This window comes from Trematomus bernacchii, unplaced genomic scaffold (assembly GCF_902827165.1).
Source record: "Trematomus bernacchii unplaced genomic scaffold, fTreBer1.1, whole genome shotgun sequence".
Lineage (NCBI taxonomy): Eukaryota > Metazoa > Chordata > Actinopteri > Perciformes > Nototheniidae > Trematomus > Trematomus bernacchii.
In genome coordinates, this window is record NW_022987705.1 from 6240117 (window position 1) to 6260649 (window position 20533).

A 20533-nucleotide genomic window follows, 5' to 3' on the forward strand; every position below is an offset into this window, starting at 1 on the left:
GGCTCTATGTCTTCGTCCTATGTATGGGATTTTTTTGTATGCTAAAAATCAATAAACATATTGATAAAAAAAAAAAGAATACACTTGAAGCTGGATTGATGACTACCCAGTGAATTAGTTAATATTTACATATTTGTATTCAACTTAGTTATCTTCTAAATCTTACCACTTTTCTCTTTGTTATGGGAGTTCCTTCAGGGGTTGGAGGTTCAACAGGTGATTCTACCCCCATGTCTCCAAGTCCACCTGGAGCATCCATACCTGGTATCCTCCCACCCTCTTTGTCCTGGGTATCCTCCTCTTCCTCCTCTCCACTCCCCGCGTCCCCAGTGTCCGTAACCCCCCCAGTGTCTTGTTCCTCCCCTGTCCTCATCTCTCCTGGTCCGTCTCCATGCACATCGTCCTGCGTGGGATCTGGCATGCTCGCCAGAATCTCCGTCACAGTGATATTTTTAGCCCCCTCGACTAAGCCACCTCCAAACAGTGTTTGCCAGATGATCATAAAGAAGCCTTTGCACACACTGTAAATGAAGTGTAGTATACTCATGAGGATGGTCCAGAAAAACGTGGACAGAGCAACCACAATCTCCTTGAAGGACATCTTTCTCACTCTGCGATATTGTCTGCGAAGGTTACGGAAGGTGAAGATGCTGAAGAAGCTTAGCAGGCTGTTTATGAAATCTGCAAAGGCAGAGCTCGACTCAGGCTGCCCTTCATCGCCGTTACTCTCCTCATCCCCTCCTCCATTGTCTCCCCCTCCTGGTCCTCCCTCAACCGCGACTTCGTCCATTTCGTCATCTTCTTCCCCCTTTCCCTCCTCTTCCTGCTCTGAAATCTGTGAAGCTATATTCATCTCAAAGATGGTGTCCTCGCAGAAGTTGACAAACATTTCCATCTTCTCTGATTCACCGCCCTCATTGACGACATTAAATATGAACTGTTGCTTGGACTCTCGGACCTGGGGCATCTCCCACTGTTTGCGGTTAACTTCAGTAATTTCAAAGTATATGCGCTCAATCTTTCTGCTGGCGCCCATTATTTCAATGCGGCCCAAGAAGGGGCGGAAGTAGTTCAGCACACTTTCCGCTTGTGCTAGGAAGTTCTGCAGCCTGACGTCATGGGGGACGTGCTCAGACAGGTTTGTGAGGAGCACCGCGATGTTGAATCCGATGTCCTTGGCAGGCTCCTGAAAGCGATTAGCAAACTCCTCATAGTGGATCATGTCATTTTCATCTGCTTCGGAGCAGGACAAAAGAAACTGGATCTCAGAAGAAGAGTACTGTTTCTGACTGTCCATGGCCTTGTGGAAGTCCTTCTTGGAAATCAGCCCTCGAGGGTCTGTGACATAATCCTTGAAAGCATCCGAAGCCACTATGTCTTTCAGTTTGAGGAACATGTCAAAGAACTTCAGGATCATCTCCACGTTGCTTGAGGACTCTACCAACATGTCTACCATCTGGCGGGCAATTGTACCATTCACCACGTTTCCTGAATAACACAGAGTGATAGTTCAAATATTGATTTGCAAAGGAAAAGACAAGGAGAGATGAAAACTGCTAAACATGAGTTAAAAAACTATTTTACCCTCCAACAGTGAAAGCAACATAACCACCATGTCTTTCTGGAGGTCAAGAAGCTCCTTCAGCAGACCAATCTGGCTTGAGTCCTGTGACCATAAAGAAATGCAAAAGGTCTTACAGTAATGACAGCAAACATTATATAATTTCAATGTACATGGACTTATAGAAATGTAATAGTCATTGGTAGGGAGAAAACATTCAAAAGGTTCAGCAGCAGTCACACAGAATGTTTTTATCATATACTGTAGTAACTAAAATTCATGTGATGATGTGAGATGTACATTCATGATACTGTGTTTTGCTTAAAGTCCCATTCACAACAAATAAGGTGCTGGAAAAGGTAGTTCATCCACCAAACCCTCACGCTGGGATAAAAGTGTCAATGTGGTTTAGGAAAACTTAAATGTCAGAATGAAATATTCACGACGGTAGATTTATTAGCTAAATCTTTTGTGACACAGACAGAACATCATGGCATGTAAGAACCTTTCAGGAAAGCACCACCAGGTGCAAACGCGCTACAATGGCCCAAAACAATTCCAATATATGAGCAACGCACTGCAGCTGAAGCAACGATGCAAATATAAGAACACAAATGTGCGAAATCACATGCTAATGAAGCGGGGACACTACAAAGTGAAACAAACAGCTGGGACCGGAGCACTTGTTGACTGTTTTTGTATATTTCTATGTCATTTTTGGAAGTGCAGCGCGTTTTCTCCGAATGGAAGTGTTCAAGGCCATTGTCGTGCATTTGCACCTGCTGGCTACTAAGAAAAGGTTACATCTGCAAACATGTTGTCTAAAAAGGTCTGCAGGTTTGTATTGTAAACAAACATTATACCACCTGTTAATTCATTGTTTCTTTATCCAGAGAAATGCAAACTCATTGGATATAGTCTCAGGATATAATGTCCAATAGTATTCTCAACCTAAATATGCCATGGATTGCTATGAACCAAAACACAATTTCAGTTTAAATCCATGACATCCATGTATATATACATATATATAAATATATATATATATGTTTAAATATGTATATGCAGTATAATATACTGTATATACTAATGTTATGTTATGGTTAAAATAGTGTCAAGCCACAAGAAGCCACAAATCAACACAAGCCAAATAAAAAGCATATCGCTTCAGGTTAATCATTAGTAAAAGGAAACGGCAGCATTACAGTAAACCGTGTTAAATGTGTGCACACAAAGTGGATTTCACATCAAAATGTATATTTCAACACCAAATAATCCCATATTAAAGTGTATACTCCAACAGTGGAGGTTAAAAGTCAGCCCCTCTCACAGGAAGTTTGTAATCACCTGCTTTTTTCTAAAGATATTTGATTCAGCAAAAGTAATGTGTGTTGTTACTTACAATAATGATGGTTTTACACTTCTCTCTGCTGTACATTTAATGAATGCTTAACAAGGCAAAACAATGTGTAGTAAGGAAAATATTACTGGGCGGAGAATTTATATTTAGTATGCTCTCCATGTTGCCTAATGTGGTACAGTATCGATGAGTAGGTGTTAAATATTGTATTTAAGTACCTACAAATAGTACCGACAGGGCTCCATGAACACCTTGCTGAACATGATCCCTTACAACCTCTGAAATGTCCAAATTGACTAATAAGAATTGTGTATTAAATTAAGCCGTGCAATAAAATGCTAATAACATTAAAACAAAGCAATCAAAAATAAATAAGTGTAACTAAAAAACACATTAAATTAAATTAAATCAACAACAAATAAATACAGTTGAATACAAAAACATTGTTGCATTGATGACATTGATCAATGTCATAATACAATGCACAAGTTAAAGTATTAAAAATGGTCTGTATTTGATATTTAAAAGCAGGTGGGTACAAAACAACCTGATAAGGGAAACCAACATTGAAAAGATTATAGACAATATCACATCAATAGATAAATAAAATAGATACATACTTTACCCTGCATTGACCATGTGGAAGACAGTTTAAATAATAGATAAATATTCAGTTGTTACACAATTAAAACATTTCAAATGCTGTTGTGCACGACACATTTGCTTTAGTTTGACAATCAAACAACATTTGGACTCTAATAGATCTACACACTAAAAAATGCATTTATATCATCATACACATTTATCTTTTACAACCTTTACTATGATTATTTAACTTTTTTACACATTTAAAATGTTGCATATTTACTTGTTTATCATAGTATTTAAATATGATGACTGCAAGGTAGAACAGCTGATACTATCAGGTCAAGGAGGACAGCGCATGGGAAAGTAATTCTGTGTGAGTCGTGTGTTAGGAGAATGCTGATCTGAAAACTGATGAACAACGGCTTGAATGTACGATTAAAGGGTTATACATGCAGGATATTGTGCTAATATTAAAGGCCTTAGCCTCATTCGATGACGGCACTGTATAAAGTGGAAAAGCCCTGGGATTTCCCTTCAAGTATTTGGACCTTTTATTTGTAGAAATTGAGTAACATTAATATGAAATCAGTTTGATTCCTCACTTTTGGTCATGTTGGTTTGTCTAATATTTTAAAGATTGAGTGCATTGTATAATCTAAAAGTAAAAGAGTGGTCTGAAAATATATATATAATGTCTAATACATTCAATGCATATATTTCTCTTCTTTTTTCACTACAGACATTTTGACTTGTCATGGACGGAAAAGCACATTAAAAATGACTATGGACTATACAAGGGTCCCGGTAAGCCATGACAGTTTGACCGAGAGCCAGCATGCAAACACCAGGACCCTGAAACCAAAACAGCCATCCGTCATTTTAAGATGTACACTTGTGATGTTCCTGCTGTGACAGATCAAAATGTCTTTTGTTAAAAAAAAGTCATCCATTAAAATTTATTTCAATATATATAGGGATAAAAAAAATAAAAAAAATCCTTTGAAACCAGCCTATACAGGCACAACAAAATGGTTGAAATACTTCAAGAAATCTAAAGTGGCTTTGCTCTCTCATTGTAATTTTGTATGCAGTGTATACAGGAACCGGTACCACTTTACAATAAGACTACCCTTATAAAGGATTCATAAAGGGTTCATAATTAGGTTATGAATTAGGTTGTAAACACTTTATTAATCATTAAGAGCCATTTATAAACCAGTTCTAACATAGTGTTCATACATCAACACAGGCTCACTATTTTGCGAGATGACTAAGCCTTATATTGGCTACTTAGCGAGAATCAACTCAGTGAGCAACAGATACCAAGGATGCTGGCTGATGAAGGAGACGAAGTAAGCTAGGTAGCCAATATAAGACTTAGCAGTACAGATACATGTGGGCTCACTATTTGGCAAGCAACCGGTCACAGTCGCCCTGTTTATCTCATGTCTTATAAAAGCTTATTAATGATTTATAAAGTGTTCACAACCTAATTAATAAATGAATTACAAACTATTCGTAAACCCTTTATAAGGGTAGTCTTATTGTAAAGTGGTACCCAGGAACCTATTGAACAAAGGTTTACAAACATTTTACTATACAGTAGGTCCTGTAACCACTTAGTGTTTTTCATGCATATATAAAGAGTCATATGGTTTAAACTACTATATGCCTCCAGAGAGACATTGCTGAAGTAATGATGGAGTATTTTAGTAAACTTCACTAGCATGATGCACAATAAGTTGACCCTGTCTTTTAAGACTCATGATAACATCACAGAGCTAGATTTAAAAATGGGCATCACTGCAACACTTGGAGCTAGTCCTAAGGAGCATAATCTTTTTCAGTGATTTCTGTCATTTTTACAGAAAACTAAGTGTCATGAGATCAAAGTTGTATTCTGTCAATTTTGATCAAATCCATGTAAATTGGGGCCGGGGAAGGAAGTTTAGCAACTAATTCTCACTTGTAAAGTATAATATATTGAATATATGTGTACCTGTGCCAGCTTCATCATCATGTGGGCAAAGACATGAAGGAACCCGACAATAGCGTCCCACAGCCTGCTGTGGTTGAGCGACTGCTGGTTGCCGGTGCACGGGCCCTGGAGAGAGAAACCATGTGTTACATGCATAAAAGCACAGAGCAAATGTCAGATTTCTTTCAGATTTTACCTGAATATATTCAGTCAGGCTGTTGAAAATCTGTTTCGCCACCATAATAGCTTTGGAGAAATTCTTTTTGCCGGGATCATCAATGATGTCCTTGCCAGAGTAATACCAGTAGAAATCACTGATAGACTCCTGGATTATAACAAAATGAGAGGTAAGTCATACAAATACTTTGAAACATTATTTCTTATAGGGACAAAGGTCTATCAATTTTTTGTATCTATTTCAATATTTACAAAGTACTTACAATGTCTAGATCAGCCACACATTAATCAACACATACTAGTTTTAGTGACAACCTTTAAAACTTTGGATTTTACTCTTTACTTATTGCACTAACTTGAAGCTAAATGAAAAGTTGCACCTGGAGTCGGAGGAGGTAATCTACGGTACAGATGATGATGTTGATGGTGGTTGTGCTTCCTGTCTGTGTTCGCAGGTAGTTCTGGAAATCTGCAGCAAAGGACACATTATTTTGAAAGGCAGTAAGGCTTGACAATGTTGGCTGTAATGAAATGTTCAACTTGGTTTGAGTTTCATATTCCTCTCATTTGAAACATGACTCATCCTCACCGTTGTTGTGGCCCTCACAAAGCAACTGCAGGAACCGGAAAAGGTCACAGGTGAACTCATCGTCCGACATCACTTTCTCATCTAAAAGAAAATGAAAAGAATAAATGGTTAAATGACATCCTAAGATCACATTAAGATAAGACAACATACAAGGGTAACAGGTCTTACTGTTGGTTACTTAAACAGTTTGCCTGAGTAAAAGCAGTGTAAGGGTTAGTAAACTGAAGTGATTACTCAACTTACCATCAACTCTCAATGGAGTTTAGTATAGGACACAGCAGTGACCACCTTATACCACATTTTAATCCCCACCCCCAATAAATCAAAGAATGAGTTGTAATGAGATGTTGTAATAATAACATACAGGAGACATCAGCATACATACTGTAGAAACAAAGTGCAGTCAAAATAATTAAGACAACAACGAATGACACACACAATGCATTTAAAGGGATATTAAAGATTGGAAGTCTTTATGTGATGTTGTATAAAGTTATTTGAGTTTAGTGAAGGTTTATTTGAAGGCAGTGTGGTGGTTTTGAAAGAAGCATAAATGGATATGACACCTTCAGTTCTCCGTCAGAAGGATTGTCTCAAGGTAAGTTGAAAGTGAAAAATGTCTAAATATAGCGTACACTTAGGTTGACATTTATTTATAGTAAATCATACAATCTCACGTCCAAACATCTAAACTATCCCTTGAACAACATGTATAAACATACAGACAGTAATATTGGTTGCTGTACAGAGAGACAGACAGTTAGTTTTTTCATAAAACATTGCAGTGGTCAGGGGTAAACTGGTCTAGTTTTACTTGTAGGCAGCAACATCAACCTGTACATTTATTGTTATACTGCATGTAAACATTTTTTAAATTGGGTTGATAATGACAAATCTAATCTAAATCAGTATCATCGTTTATATAAAATCACTGTACCATTTAGAAATATATCGTGAAAAAGGGCTGCATACTGAATATATCATGGCCTTGAAGGTGGGCGATATGACCAATAGGACACAGCTGTTTTTATTGGAGTTGAAAAGCCTTATCTTTTGTCAATAGCTTCCAATTTTTTATTTTTTTTAGCATTTCTTCCCAAAATATCCCATATAATGTGATCATATGAGAGTTCCAACATTCTGTGTAACTCAAAAATAATAATAAATCCCAGTCCACCACTAATGAACACACACACAGACACACAACCATGCAACACACACCAGCTTAGCTCCAATACAGCAGGGTTAATTGTCAGAGAGGTTAGGGCATTGTCCATCAAAATGTTGAATGGAATCCAGCCCATTATGTCCAGGAATGGGACTGCTGAACCTCAGTCAGTTTGTACAGTGTGAGTCTGAGAGTTCAGATAATGACTATTAGTCTTTTTCTATTAGCGGATAAAACCAGATTCCATTCTTTGCCTTTCAAAATGGATGCAAGTAAGGGGCATGAGCTTTGAAAAGGAAAGATGGACAGACACATCCAATCCTCTCTTGTTGGACTCTCAGCGTTAGAAAAAGGGAGCAGGAGGGACAGAGGAGGGAGAGAAAGCTAAATAAGAGATGGACAGAAATGATGATTTACCCCGATTTGGGTTCATGTCTGAGGGCCATGAAAGGAGGGGCAAGGGAGAGGTGGCAGTGATCGAGGGGAAGGGAGAGAGGATCAGTGTGTTGACAGTTGAGGACTAAGAGATGAGGAGGGGGAGATTAACAATGTTCCATGGCATGTTCATTCAGGGGAGATTTCAAAACCTCCAGAATTAGAGCACAAAAGGTCGGAAAAACAATCAACAAGTTATACAACTAGACATAGAACAAGTTCAATCCTTAAATCCCTCTAACCGTTATTTAAGTGTTAATATTTCATGTTAGAGGAAGATGAATTAATACTTTCTCAGAATGTTGATTTATTAATTCATGTCTTATGTTGATTCATGTATTCTTTTGTTAATGAGGCACATAACGATAACATCACTTGCTTTTGGTTCTTGTTTTCTCTTCAGAAATTTGCAAATTACCGTATAATGTATAAATGAATTAATAGTCAATTCTGCGTATATGAACAGGGTTTGCCTTCCGTATTTGAAAAGTTGTGATAAATATAATAACGGTATAATTTAGTTCTTACATATTTTTAGGTTGTAAAATAGTTTTTATAGACTTTTCAGATACTTTGATTGTGTTTACCCTGTTGATGTGGTCTACAGTGTACACATTTGAGATGTAATTTATACAAAATGTTCCAATTTATTACATGATAGTATTAAAACTAGAGTGGGTAAAGTATTTTAGAAACATTTTATTTGTTCAAATTGATTTTACAACCCAACAGCAATCAATAAATCATAAGCTCTTACAATAAAAAGCAAACCATCTGGTATCTGTGGCTCTCACAGGACTGAAAATCCTCTTTATATTATCATTTATAATAGTTTAGAGCAGCCCAAATGATAAAAAATGAAGCTTTTTACCCACTGTATATTCAAACAGTATCTGTGGTGTAATGTCTGCTGGATCTAAGTGATGGATGAGTGTTAACAACGTACTAGAGCCCTCCTCTGAGACCATGCCCAGCCCCTCTGCTTTGTTCTGCCTCTCAAAGGCGTTGAGATCCAGGACGCTGCAAAATTCATAAACATAAAATTAGATCTGCACTCCCAACTCTTCGAATTAATGCACATAACTATTCCTAGTTGAAAATGGTGTCATTTAAAAAGAAAACTGACCTGCATGTCTGCATCAATGCCTGGATACTCAAAAAGAATCCAACATCCTTCTTGTCCCTCAAGTACTCCAGCATTTTCTGAAAAAGAAAAAGATTATTAAAGAAAAATTCTAATTTAAAGAAAGACTTAACTGTTTTCAGAATACATACCCGTTGCACCTCACAGTTTCCACCATTAAGGATGGAGTTGCCTAACTTAAGGGTGGTAGTCACCATAGGGCCGGTCTCACCTACATGTACAAAACGTAAACTTAGCATAAACGTATTCACAGTGCAGGAAACTTCCAGACAAACAGTGTAAACAAGCCTACCTTTGCAAGCACTGATCATTTGCAGAACCATTTCTGCAGCGCCACGATTGTGAAGTCGTGACTGCTGGTACAGAAGCCTTTGTTTCTCCATTTCTTTTTCCTGAGGTGGATGCAAACACTATGAGCATTTGGTACGGTTTCACTTCACACAGAGAATTTGAATGGATAGAATAGACTCTTCAAGGTCAGATATTTGATTAAATATTTAATAGTAGTTATAAATACACTAGGTTTGGGTTGCACCAGCTTTTCTTAAACCCATGTCCAGGTTTGGACATGAAGTCCGTCCTAAGTTCCAAGTACTAGAATCAAACGGGGGATTTAGTCAATCGGGTAGCACCCCTTTTTACTCAACCTAACACTTATAAGTCTAAGTCTGAACATACTAAGAGCTGGTGGGAGAGGCTCAAGGTGTTTAAATATTTATTAAGAAAAGTGTCCATTCTATCAATTCATATTCCCGATTTCAATTCACATTCATTCTCCTCTCTCTCAAGTACCTAACTTTTCATCTTATCATTGTGTTATCAACTTACCGTCTTTCCACTTCAGATACCGGCTATACATAAAGTGATTTTAAAAGAAAAGGCATCTATTCATTCGTAAGTTCTGTCGATTAACTATTAATAAATAAATGTACATCTCATGCTTTTATTTTTGGTTTATCAAAAATATTTGGACAATTATTGCAGTTTCTTTTCTCTTCTATGTGCAACACTATTGTCTTTTTATATTTTTGTTTTACTGTCAGTACTGTTTTACTATACAAAATCTGTCTCTTGCATACATTCTATCACCTCACTTTATTAGTCATGGAGTTGTTACTCTACTTCTTCACGTTTGCTAGCTAGAGCAAGCGTTAGACTACAGGAAACAACCTGATTGGCTTAGCATTTCAGCCATATAGTTTACCAAAGTGTATTAACTGCAGAAGCTCTGCACAAAAGACACTTTGAGCAAGAGCTGTAATCCCTCTGTATCAGAGATATTTCTTTGGCATTTCATAGCAGAGGGTCTTTCTTAAGCAAATTGTTTAAAATATTAACGTAAAACACAAAAAACGTGTTTTGTGTCTAGTTCCTCAGTTTTTTTATTTGAAGTTTGTTTCCTTTGAATTTCCTCTTGTTTTTCTTGTGTGAACTGCCTTTGTCTTTTCCCCCAGATATGCCCCGCTCTAAAGTGTTTTACTCGATTCTCATCAGTCAGCAGTCGCCTGTCCTTCAATTTCATCCCCCTTACATTGTGTTTCTGTACTCCCATTGTCTTTTGTCAGTTCGTGTTTATTGCTACCTGTAATACTGGGTGGTCTACCATTTCACCAGAGATAAGACAAGGCGAGCACAGAAAATTATGCTGTGTCTCAATTTTGATTTCTCTCTTAGTACCCTGCCAGGCCTACACTGTGAACACTTTTGTGAAATGTGACCTTGTAGTGCTGTCTCAAATCACACAAGGCCGAAGTCCTTCCTCCAACCATGAGTTACGATTGCAGCTGTTAGTATAGCTTCATTCGTAGTAGCAAATCATTACAGACCGCTTAATGTATCCAAAAATTGAATGGTGGCTTCTTTCAGCGCCAGTATTAAGGCGTGTTTATTAAAAAAGTACTGTGTTCACCGGACAAACTGCAACAAGGCTGGTCCCATCTGGATACACATAGCGCACTGTATTTTGACATACTAGTACATTTAAAACAGCAAATGGTGGTACAGTGGAACGCAAATTGAGACGCAGCATGAATGAAGGAATAAGGGTGATAACGTGAGACAGATGACAGCAGGGCAGAGAAGAATCAAGTGAAATTCATTGGGGCGGGGCAAACCATCACACAGATGTGGAAAAGAAAAAGGCAGGAACTAAAACAAGAAATGATACGTGAGGAGAAGGACTTACAAAAATAAACCCCAAGACCATGACAGCCCTGGCTCTGAATGGCCTTCAATCTTTACATCTGTTTATGCATTACTCTTTATTTATTGTATTGAGCAGACTGTGTATGAAAGGCCATTTTAAAAAGAAAATGGCAATCAAACAAATATCTCTGAATTCAGAGGACAAATGAATATTCCTCTTTTCAGCAACATCACAATCAACTTGTAACATCCCACATTATGAACCTAAACCACCCCCCTCCCAAGTCCACCCCCCACCCAACCACCCACGTATGCCTGTCCGTGCTCTACCCACAATGTGTAGTGCAGTTGGACCTCGAAATATAATACCTATTGAGTATCTGATGACATCTGGTGATAAACTATGCACTGTATGATGTATGTGAATATTTACCTTTCAACGTTGCGTGTTCTACACTGGCTTTCACTGTAGTCTGTCAGTATGCTATGTGAGTGGGGGAAGGGAACATTGATCAGTAGCATTCAGTTAGTGAAGACAAGTGTTATGAAGGTGAGAGGGGTTACATGGAGCAATGGGGAAAGAGACAGAGAGAAAGACAAAGACAAGACAGCTATATAAACTGGGAGGAATGACATCACTAGTCAGTGAGTTTGCGTTAGATCACATTCAAAATCACTCTCAGTAAAGATTTGAATTTGAAAGGCCTCTAAAAACATCTAATATCATCTCAAGCCTTTTTATTTTAGCATGTCTAACTCCCCAGTTTGATATCAGCCCACACACTTTTTTTTAAGGGTTTTTTAAATATACAAATATTGTTTTAGTGTTTTAAAGAAACAATATGCGTTGACAAAGCATGAAAATAGCTTATGGTCAAACAAACAGAAATCTGTTTTAATATTTCAGCTGCATTAGAGAGTGAAGTCAGCACTGGGTGTCTGAGAAGGTGTCTGCGACTCATAAACTTGTCACAAGGAATGTAGCAGCTGGCGTTTCCTTCAAAGTTAAAAAGCCCTGCCAGTCCACTGAAATTCTATGAGCTGTAAAGTATAAAACTCGAGGAAGGGACAGTGTGTTAGGCCATGGTGTGACAGAAACATTTGAGCTTCTTTTTCTTACACATTGCTTCATTTTTCATAACGTTTTCCAAAGTGGTTTACATGTCCATCAAGTTGATAACTGATTTCGAAGTGAATTATTATTAGTGTGATGATTATTAGTGTGATTATCATTAGTTAATAGTTAATTTTGTTGATGTTAGAACATTAATTTAATTTAATCTTATTAGACCCAATCCAGATTTGAGGCAAACAGGACCAATGGGTCTTCTGAAACTTTTAATCTTAAATGTACACATTTCTAGTGAGTGTTATGATTTTGTCCCGAAAGTAGTGTGATTTAAAGAGATTAGGGTACAAATGGTATTTGATGCAGTAATAAAAAATCTGGATTGGAGCTTCAAGTTTGGAGCTGAATAAAATCACAATGAATGAAGCAGAACTAACAGAAGAGATGACGAGCAGACAGAACAGACAACATAAATAAAAGAGAGACAGACAGAGAGAGAGATGTGCTTGTGGAGTAATGTTCTGATGATGAGGTCACTCAATGCGTTGAGAGCTACCGCTCCTCTGTGTTCCTGGTCCCTTGCCCCCCTCGCCGCCCATTACCAGTTCTGTTTGTCGCACCTCAAATGGCAGCTCATCCTCCGCATTTTCCACCACTTCCTCTCCTCCTTCTTCTTCCTCACCAATATGGCAACTCTACATAGATGGAGACAAGAACAACTATCTTAGAGCATAGTCAAATAGAGCTGCAACCAACAATGACTTTCCTTATTGATTAATCTGTCAATTATTATTTAGAATTTGGTTCGTAAAATGTCAGAAATAAAAAAATGTCATTCTAGTTTCTCAAAGATCAAGGGAAGTATTTGTAAATGAAGTTAATGTCTTGTTTTGTGAGAGAACAAAGAAAAAGGAAATCTCTTGAGAGGCTGAAAACAGCATTTTTTGCTATTTGTTCATGAATAATTACTCTTATGGTTAATCGATTATCCAAAATAGTCTGACATTGATTCACTCTTGAACAACTAAGTGATAAGTCAACTAATCGTTTTAGTTCTATGGTCAAAACCCTTTGTCACTCACCTTTGCCATAATATCTGCATATGCCATATACAGATGATCTGTATCAAGTTTGCTGAAATGAAGACAAGAGAAGACAAATGGTCAACAACCTACCACCCTGTGTTTAAACCACATTCCAGCATTTCAGTTTAGTAAAAGCGATGATCTATCCAACCTCTTTTCTGTAAGAGCAGTACGACTGAAATGCAGAATAAGCTGGTGGAGGGGATCTGGCTTCATTTCTCTTTCTTCCTCTTCATCTCCTTCTTCTTGCTTCATCGCTTTCTGGGATGCAAAAGGAGAGGAAGAGCAAGTAATGTCAGAGGAAAAAAAACACTATTCAAGATCAAACAGATGTTAGATAACACTCACAGATAAGTCATCTATCATCCTGTCTTCAAACGAGTAACCCTCCGAGTGAAGCCAGTTGCGTTTGTATCCCTCGAGGAACATGTTTGAAGCTCTGTGCCTGCAATGCAAAAAAACAAAACCATAAACAACTTGTATTTGCACTTTTAAACATCTGAAACAGTTTTTTTTAACACCCCATTTGTGACCTTGATATGCTTCACTAACCTGGGAATGTTGTATAGAGGTGTCATCCTAAAGCAAGCGACCACCGCCCTGCGCCTCTGCTTAGACAACAGTTTGTGCCACACCATCTTCTTGGATTTAAACGGGTGCTCCGTCTGTCACAGAGGAGGGAGTCATTGGCAGAGTGGCCAAACAATTCCTATGGATACTTTTAATGTACTGCAGGAAAAGTGTGAAGTCATTTTTGACAGATTTCCCCCTCAACACTAATTATTATAGTTTTCACATGTTATCATTTAAGATATGATTCCAGTGAAAAGTTATCATAATCAGAAATACTTAAAGGGGACCTATCATGCAAAATGCACTTTTGTACGTCTTTTATACATGAATATGTGTCCCCGGAGTTCCAGGGAACTCACCAAGTGTCAGAAAACACAACCCTCTCTATTTTCCTCCATACCCAAATCTCTAAAAAAGGGGCTGCAACGGATCTGATAAAAACTGATCCAGATTTGAACACTGTCCTGACGTCAGGACGGTGGCGCTACGGCTATTGGGCCAACTCCACCAATCAGGAGGAGACAACCACGGCATTGCCGTTCGAAAGCGCTGGAGACGCTGTAGTACATATGCCAGGCCTCTAGATGGTGCTGTTCTCACAGAATCAACCCTTGCAAAAACAGAGCTAACATTTTTCAAATTGAGCGAAATGAGGCATGGCTAAAATGCATGACCTGTTTGGTATTTAGAAAAAAAAAAAGTATAAATATGCCTTATATAGGTATGGTCCTACACTATATTATTATAATATAGCATGATAGGTCCACTTTAAGATATGATTCCAGTGAAAAGTTATCATAATCAGAAATACTTAAATAATCCCATAGGGAAATAGGTTTTCATGACAGTTGTTCCATTTTAAAATGAAATAAAATATAAGAAAATAAATAAATATATATAAATAAAAAAGATAAAAAGAATAAATAAAAGATCAAATAACATATATAAACACAATAAATAAAGAAAAATGTGCAATAAAAGAATGAAATATATAAGAAGTCAATCATATTGACAACATCCCTTTGCCATGCCTGACCCTCCCAAGGGATGATTGAACATCCGGATTGCCATCAATTTATGGAAAAACAACAAGTAGCATTTTGGGAATGCTCTTATCTATCACAGGAAATATTGGTGAGTATTTTTTCCAGAGTAATTACTATTTTGCTCTGAAATAGTGATATTTAATCATTTTGGAGTGTATTTATTACTCATAGCTTCTAGAGTGGGATCAAAAATGCAGACTCAATTCTATTGGAGTTAAACCATGACCACGCTGTAACGGAGGTGATCTCTGGGGCCATAGATCTCGGTCTCCGTTACGGATTATATAGCTTCATTATTGGTGAAGTATATTCATTTGTTCCATGCTAAAACATTGCACAGGAAGCATGTGATTATATGTAATTTATGCATATATTTGTCACGATCTGTCTATGTTTTAGTTTGTCTGTCTCTGTTTCCTGTTGTAGTTTGAAAAGTGTTCCCCCTCCCGTCTTGTCTGTTGCTGGTGACTGTGTTCACGTGAGACAGTCATATTGAGGCTGTGTATCCTGTACCACAAAGAGGAATAAATGCCAACACCGGGTTGTATTTGAACTCTCTGCCTCTGCCTCCTTGCTTGGTCGGGCCGCTCAATGGTCAGCTTCACACACGCCCATTTATTTATTGTAAAGATCATTATGGTTCATTTATTCTATTGGGAGTGAAATGACGTTCGATTGGGAGTAAAATGAACTTCTATTATGAGTAAAATGGCAGTAGAGTTGTTTTTAATATACACTACATAGAGTAAATAACCATTAAGCAGAGTCAAATCTAAGCACATAATAGAGTAAAATGAACTCTAAAAATACAACTCTGAACAAAGAGTACATTTATAGGTTATATATATTATATATAGGTTGGGACCGAATGTAATATCTTTAGAGTAAAATTTTCTTCAATTTGAGTCAATTTTACTCAGAGAAATTGACTGTGTACTCCAAATGATGGAGAGACTGTATGCATTTTAAGTAAAGACAGGTATGGTTGAGAATAACTCACCACTTCAAGGTGATAGAGGACAGCAGAAACCTCCTGCACTCTTTTGACAACTTTCATCGGAGCGTCAGCATCTTCAGCCTTCCCTGCCATCACCTTGTAGAGAGCCATCTGCCAGCGCATCGACGGGTTGTCCACCTTTCCCAAACAAAGGGATACAGAGCTTCCTGATATGTATTCTGCTTATGTATCACAAATGAGATTCCAACACTAAAGAGCTTACAGTACAGGAGCTATACCTTGCCCTGAAGATGAAGGTTGTTCTGCAGGAACTCTCTAACTTCTTCATCAGTGTCTCTCTGAAAAGTAAAACGTTTATCAACCATTGTCCTCCTAAAAAATGGTTTGGGAGGTAAAACTGTTAAAAGTGGAATGGTTACTTTGCTAAGGCTACAACAGGGTTAAAAGTCAGACAACAGAAGCTTACACTAATCAAGTTCATTTAAAGTAATATAAAACTACCAAGGAGTATCGGATCTTGGCCAAGTTGATAAGCTCCTGATCGGCGGGAGAGCACATGTTGAGGCCTATGGGGAGCATCTTTTTCAAGGCAGCCACAATAAGTGAAGTCTGCACTGAGTAACGGTCTCCACGTCTCTTCTTCTTGGTACGCTCCGTATCTGAGCCTCCACCCTGAGAAAAGGGACGATAACCAGAAAGCATTCACAGCATCTGATAAAATGCCAGAGGTATGAAACGACAGTTACCACTGCTTTGAATCGAAAGACATTACACCATTGATTCAATGCCAGGCAGTCATTAAATGGATATAAGCCCTCGCCAGTTTAACCTAGAAACGACTGCAACACCACAAGAGAAAATATGCAGCTGATTCCTTGTACAGTATATGCTACTGTACATCACATACAGTATGATGTATGACAATGACATTATTATTGACAAAGCTAGGTGACTGTTTTAACACAATGAACATCCTCCTACCTTTTAGTGATGACTATACAGTTCTGCAAGCTCTTCAATAGGAAAGTATGCAAACAGTAGATCTCCCCGCGTAGAAATACCCAGCTAAATTCACTTGGCTTTTAAAACATGTTACTGTCAACAGAAAAGTTGCATTTTTAATTCCCCAAATATTTAAGTAGTTGTTTCTCTGAGCTCAGACTGGTAAGTAGAGGGTTTTGTGAAAATGTGTGGGCAACGTGGGAAAATAGCTGGCTTTGGGAAAGGGAATGGGTCTTATAAGAAACAGTGAAATTACATTGAAACAACATGCAACAGAAAACAGATTTCATTCAAGTGACAATCCATTCAGCATTCCATGAACATGATAAATATCGACAACAAACTCCTGGGTTTTTCTTTAGTTGTGAAATTAAACAGCAGCCCTTGTTCAAAGATTAAAATATTAGATGAAGTTACAGTACACAATTCTTGAAATTAGAGTTAGACCTATTAGTGTTCAGGCTGTTAATAACACACACCTGCTTGCATCCTGTGCTCCTACTCTGTTTCTGTGACAGTTCAGTCCTTCTGTTATCTGCTCTTTCTGGAGTCCTCCAAGATGTGCAAATGTATGTGAGAGCATGCAATGTATAAATGCATTTCGTAAAATATGAATGTTTAATCTATTAAATGCATGTTCCGTGAATAAGTCACATGGTATTTCTATTCGAGCCATAGAATTGTAGGGGTCAAAATTCAGGTATTAGGAATTCATTTCCCCCAATTCTCAAAAAGGCAATATTTTAAATACACTATGAACCGTGTTTATATCAGACCAGTTCAAATGTATTATTACTTGGTATTTCTCATCAGCAACCACACAGAAAAGTATAGATTGTAAAGTTACAGGAGAAATTAAGAAGTCAAACTGACTTGGGGACTTAGCAACTGTATTAATGAGATATTGATACTCATATATTGCTGCTAGAAAGAACTAAAAGCAGCTAATTATCCACAAAATCCCATGTTGGCTATTATGGTGTTGTTTATAGCGACTCGAGTATGTATTCCCTTAGCTAGCCGTGTATGAATAATGGCTAGAATATAGTCCTTTGATGAATTGAAATCAAAATTCAGACTCATACTGTACATTAAGGCGAAAATGTAAAAGTGTACAGAAGAGCCCGGTTACAGGCTTTCTATTGGCAATATCTTCATTGGAGGTGTTTGTTGGGTTCTCGTTGTAAGACATGTCTTATCGAGTCAATCCCTGAGGCCCTATGCCCCCCTATCCAAGTTAAAACAAACACTATCAGTGCCAGATGTGCATCATCCACTGCTCCTGCTTTTATTCAGTGCCAGACACAAGTGTGTTATGGAAGACTAGTTTAGAGGAAACAGGGTGCAAAGCATTTTGGGGAATAATATAGAAAATAAGAGTGAATTAATGTATTGGTTAGGTTCATGGTGATTTTGAGCACATTCTAAAGAGGGAACCCAACAAATAGTTTCATGAAAAATCTGCTTCAGTGAAATTAAGCATCAAGTCATGTGTTAGTGTGGATACTAGGGAGTGTAAAAGGAAACTAAGCCATGATGTGCCATGGCATTTCCAGGGAGGAGAGAAGAAAGAGCACAGAGAAGACTAACATCATCCCCTAGTGGCAAAAAGCTGCATTACAGACGCTACAGGTCAACTATCCTTCAACGAAAAAGAAACAAAAGACATACTAGAAGATTCCACCTCAACTACGATCAGAAAAGAGCAAACTCAGTGACAGGATGATGGCACTGAGCTTTCACTGCCGCCTCGGGCTCGGTGTAAAGCCCAGTGCCATGAGCCCAAATCTACAGCTGAGTACTTTCATCAAGCGCCTCTAGACTCCCCCCCTCACACACTGGCAGGACTGGGGATGGCCCACAGATGGGGCCTGCCCATTTGTCCAGTGATCCTTTATCAGAATAATGTGTGATTCGTCCTTTTTGCACAATCATACATTTTTCTATAAAATAAATCTTGTATATGATATATCAAGCAGACATACATCAGTTTTGTGTATGACATGGAGTGATCCATTCTAGGACTGTGTGTTGGTACACTGGGGTATAACAAAACTAATGACAGTGTAAGTGGATCCAAACTCCATCTGTTGCTCCTTTGAAGAGACTTCTAGCAAGGATTTTCATATTCTATTAATATGTATACCTTTGTATTTATAGCAATGACAAATTCTCAACTGTTACACTCTGAATAGACTGCAAGGTATTCATGACTAAGCAGATACCGCTGCGTGTACAGAAAAAGCATTTGAATTAGTTGTCTCAGATCATGTTTCCCTGTAGGGAATGTGGATATCTTTGTGTGTGTCTGAGTGACAGTGTACTTTTTGTGTTTGTGGATGCGCTATATGTGGATCAGATGTGCCAGTGTGCTGGAGAGGTTGATGAAAAGCTCCCCCAAAGTGAGGTGCCATGCGGTCAGCACAGCGGTCGTGCAGGAACAAAGTCTAACCTCTGAGTCCCCGCCCTGGAAACCCAGCCGCAACCCAAAAGAAGAGGACAAAGGACAGCCAAAGAGAGAATATTGTTAACACAACTGCTATTGTTCTAAAAAATGCGACTTACAATCAACCTCCATAAGTTGTAGGAGGCTTTGCTTTGTTAACCAAGTTCAATAAAAAGGATATTAAAGAATATAACAACAAAAAAACAGACACCTAGGTATGGAAATCCTGTACCTGGTTAAGATTTCTGTGCCTTTCTTTTTAAGATGTATTTATTTGATTATAGTCTGTGATACAATATTATTACAGCCATACTATGGGTTATAATAGTTTAATTAATGGCCATTACACCTGGCTGAAAATGGTTGTAACAAAATCTTGAAATGATGATAAAAAAACAAGAGTAAAAAAACACATAAAAACTAGTTGTAAGGCAATATACCTGATTTAAGATCTGACACTATAGCAGCTTCACAGCAGCGCTGGTTCTGCCTTTCTTTAACTCACCATGCTCATTTTACTCTTGCTGTCAGCGGTGAGGAATGACATGTTATTGATCTCATTCATCACCACGAAGTTCTGTTCCTCTCGTTTGAAGTTCTACAATGGAGAGAGAAATGGAAATAACACAGTAAAGGGTGCAAGTTGCAGCATATGGCTGAATTTAAAGGCAAGGGGACATACTCACATGAGATTTGGACCAGAAAATAAAGACCTCTCCAACCATTCGGAAGAGCTCCTCTGCATCTGGGTCTGGGCATGTCAGCCATCTTGCCCTGCAGAACAAATAACTTTAAGGCTCCCCAGAGTCGCAACAAGTGTGGCTTGATTGAAAGGATATGTGCATTGTGTTTTATTTCTGTCACTAGCAGGCAGGATTCACAGTTCAAAATGTGTGATATGTTGCTGATTGTAATGTACCTGTTGTTGTCCACGTAGCGAATAAGCAGAGGGTAGAGCGCATACAAGTCTCGGCAGAGGACAGCAAACTCATCACGTATAGTGCCGTCTTCCTCATCTCCCTCTGATTTCCCCTCCATCCGCAAATGGTCTTCCTCAGCCACCACCTTTGAAGTGCGTTTTTTCAGCTTCTCCATTGTAGGGATGAAGTGGGACTTAAGCATTTCTGGCTTTGCTCTGCTGACAATGGGCTGTGAAAACACTAAAAGAGAAAGAAAATGGCGTTATCTAACTTGCCCCAAAACTCACTC

At 38.2% G+C, this 20533-nt stretch overlaps 1 protein-coding gene across 1 annotated transcript in view; it reads right to left on the reverse strand.

Moving 5' to 3' along the window:
• The window catches only part of LOC117490221 (ryanodine receptor 1-like), a 58131-nt gene that overhangs the window by 8975 nt on the left and 28623 nt on the right, over positions 1–20533 (reverse strand). The window contains 23 exon segments of the mRNA XM_034139845.1: positions 167–1488; positions 1585–1666; positions 5509–5613; positions 5684–5812; positions 6045–6133; positions 6254–6329; positions 7729–7757; positions 8803–8876; positions 8983–9059; positions 9132–9211; positions 9293–9392; positions 12835–12909; positions 13297–13348; positions 13451–13560; positions 13648–13744; positions 13852–13964; positions 15919–16053; positions 16155–16214; positions 16378–16548; positions 19331–19345; positions 19830–19922; positions 20011–20098; positions 20244–20484. Of these exon segments, the coding sequence (XP_033995736.1) occupies positions 167–1488; positions 1585–1666; positions 5509–5613; positions 5684–5812; positions 6045–6133; positions 6254–6329; positions 7729–7757; positions 8803–8876; positions 8983–9059; positions 9132–9211; positions 9293–9392; positions 12835–12909; positions 13297–13348; positions 13451–13560; positions 13648–13744; positions 13852–13964; positions 15919–16053; positions 16155–16214; positions 16378–16548; positions 19331–19345; positions 19830–19922; positions 20011–20098; positions 20244–20484 (3413 nt within the window).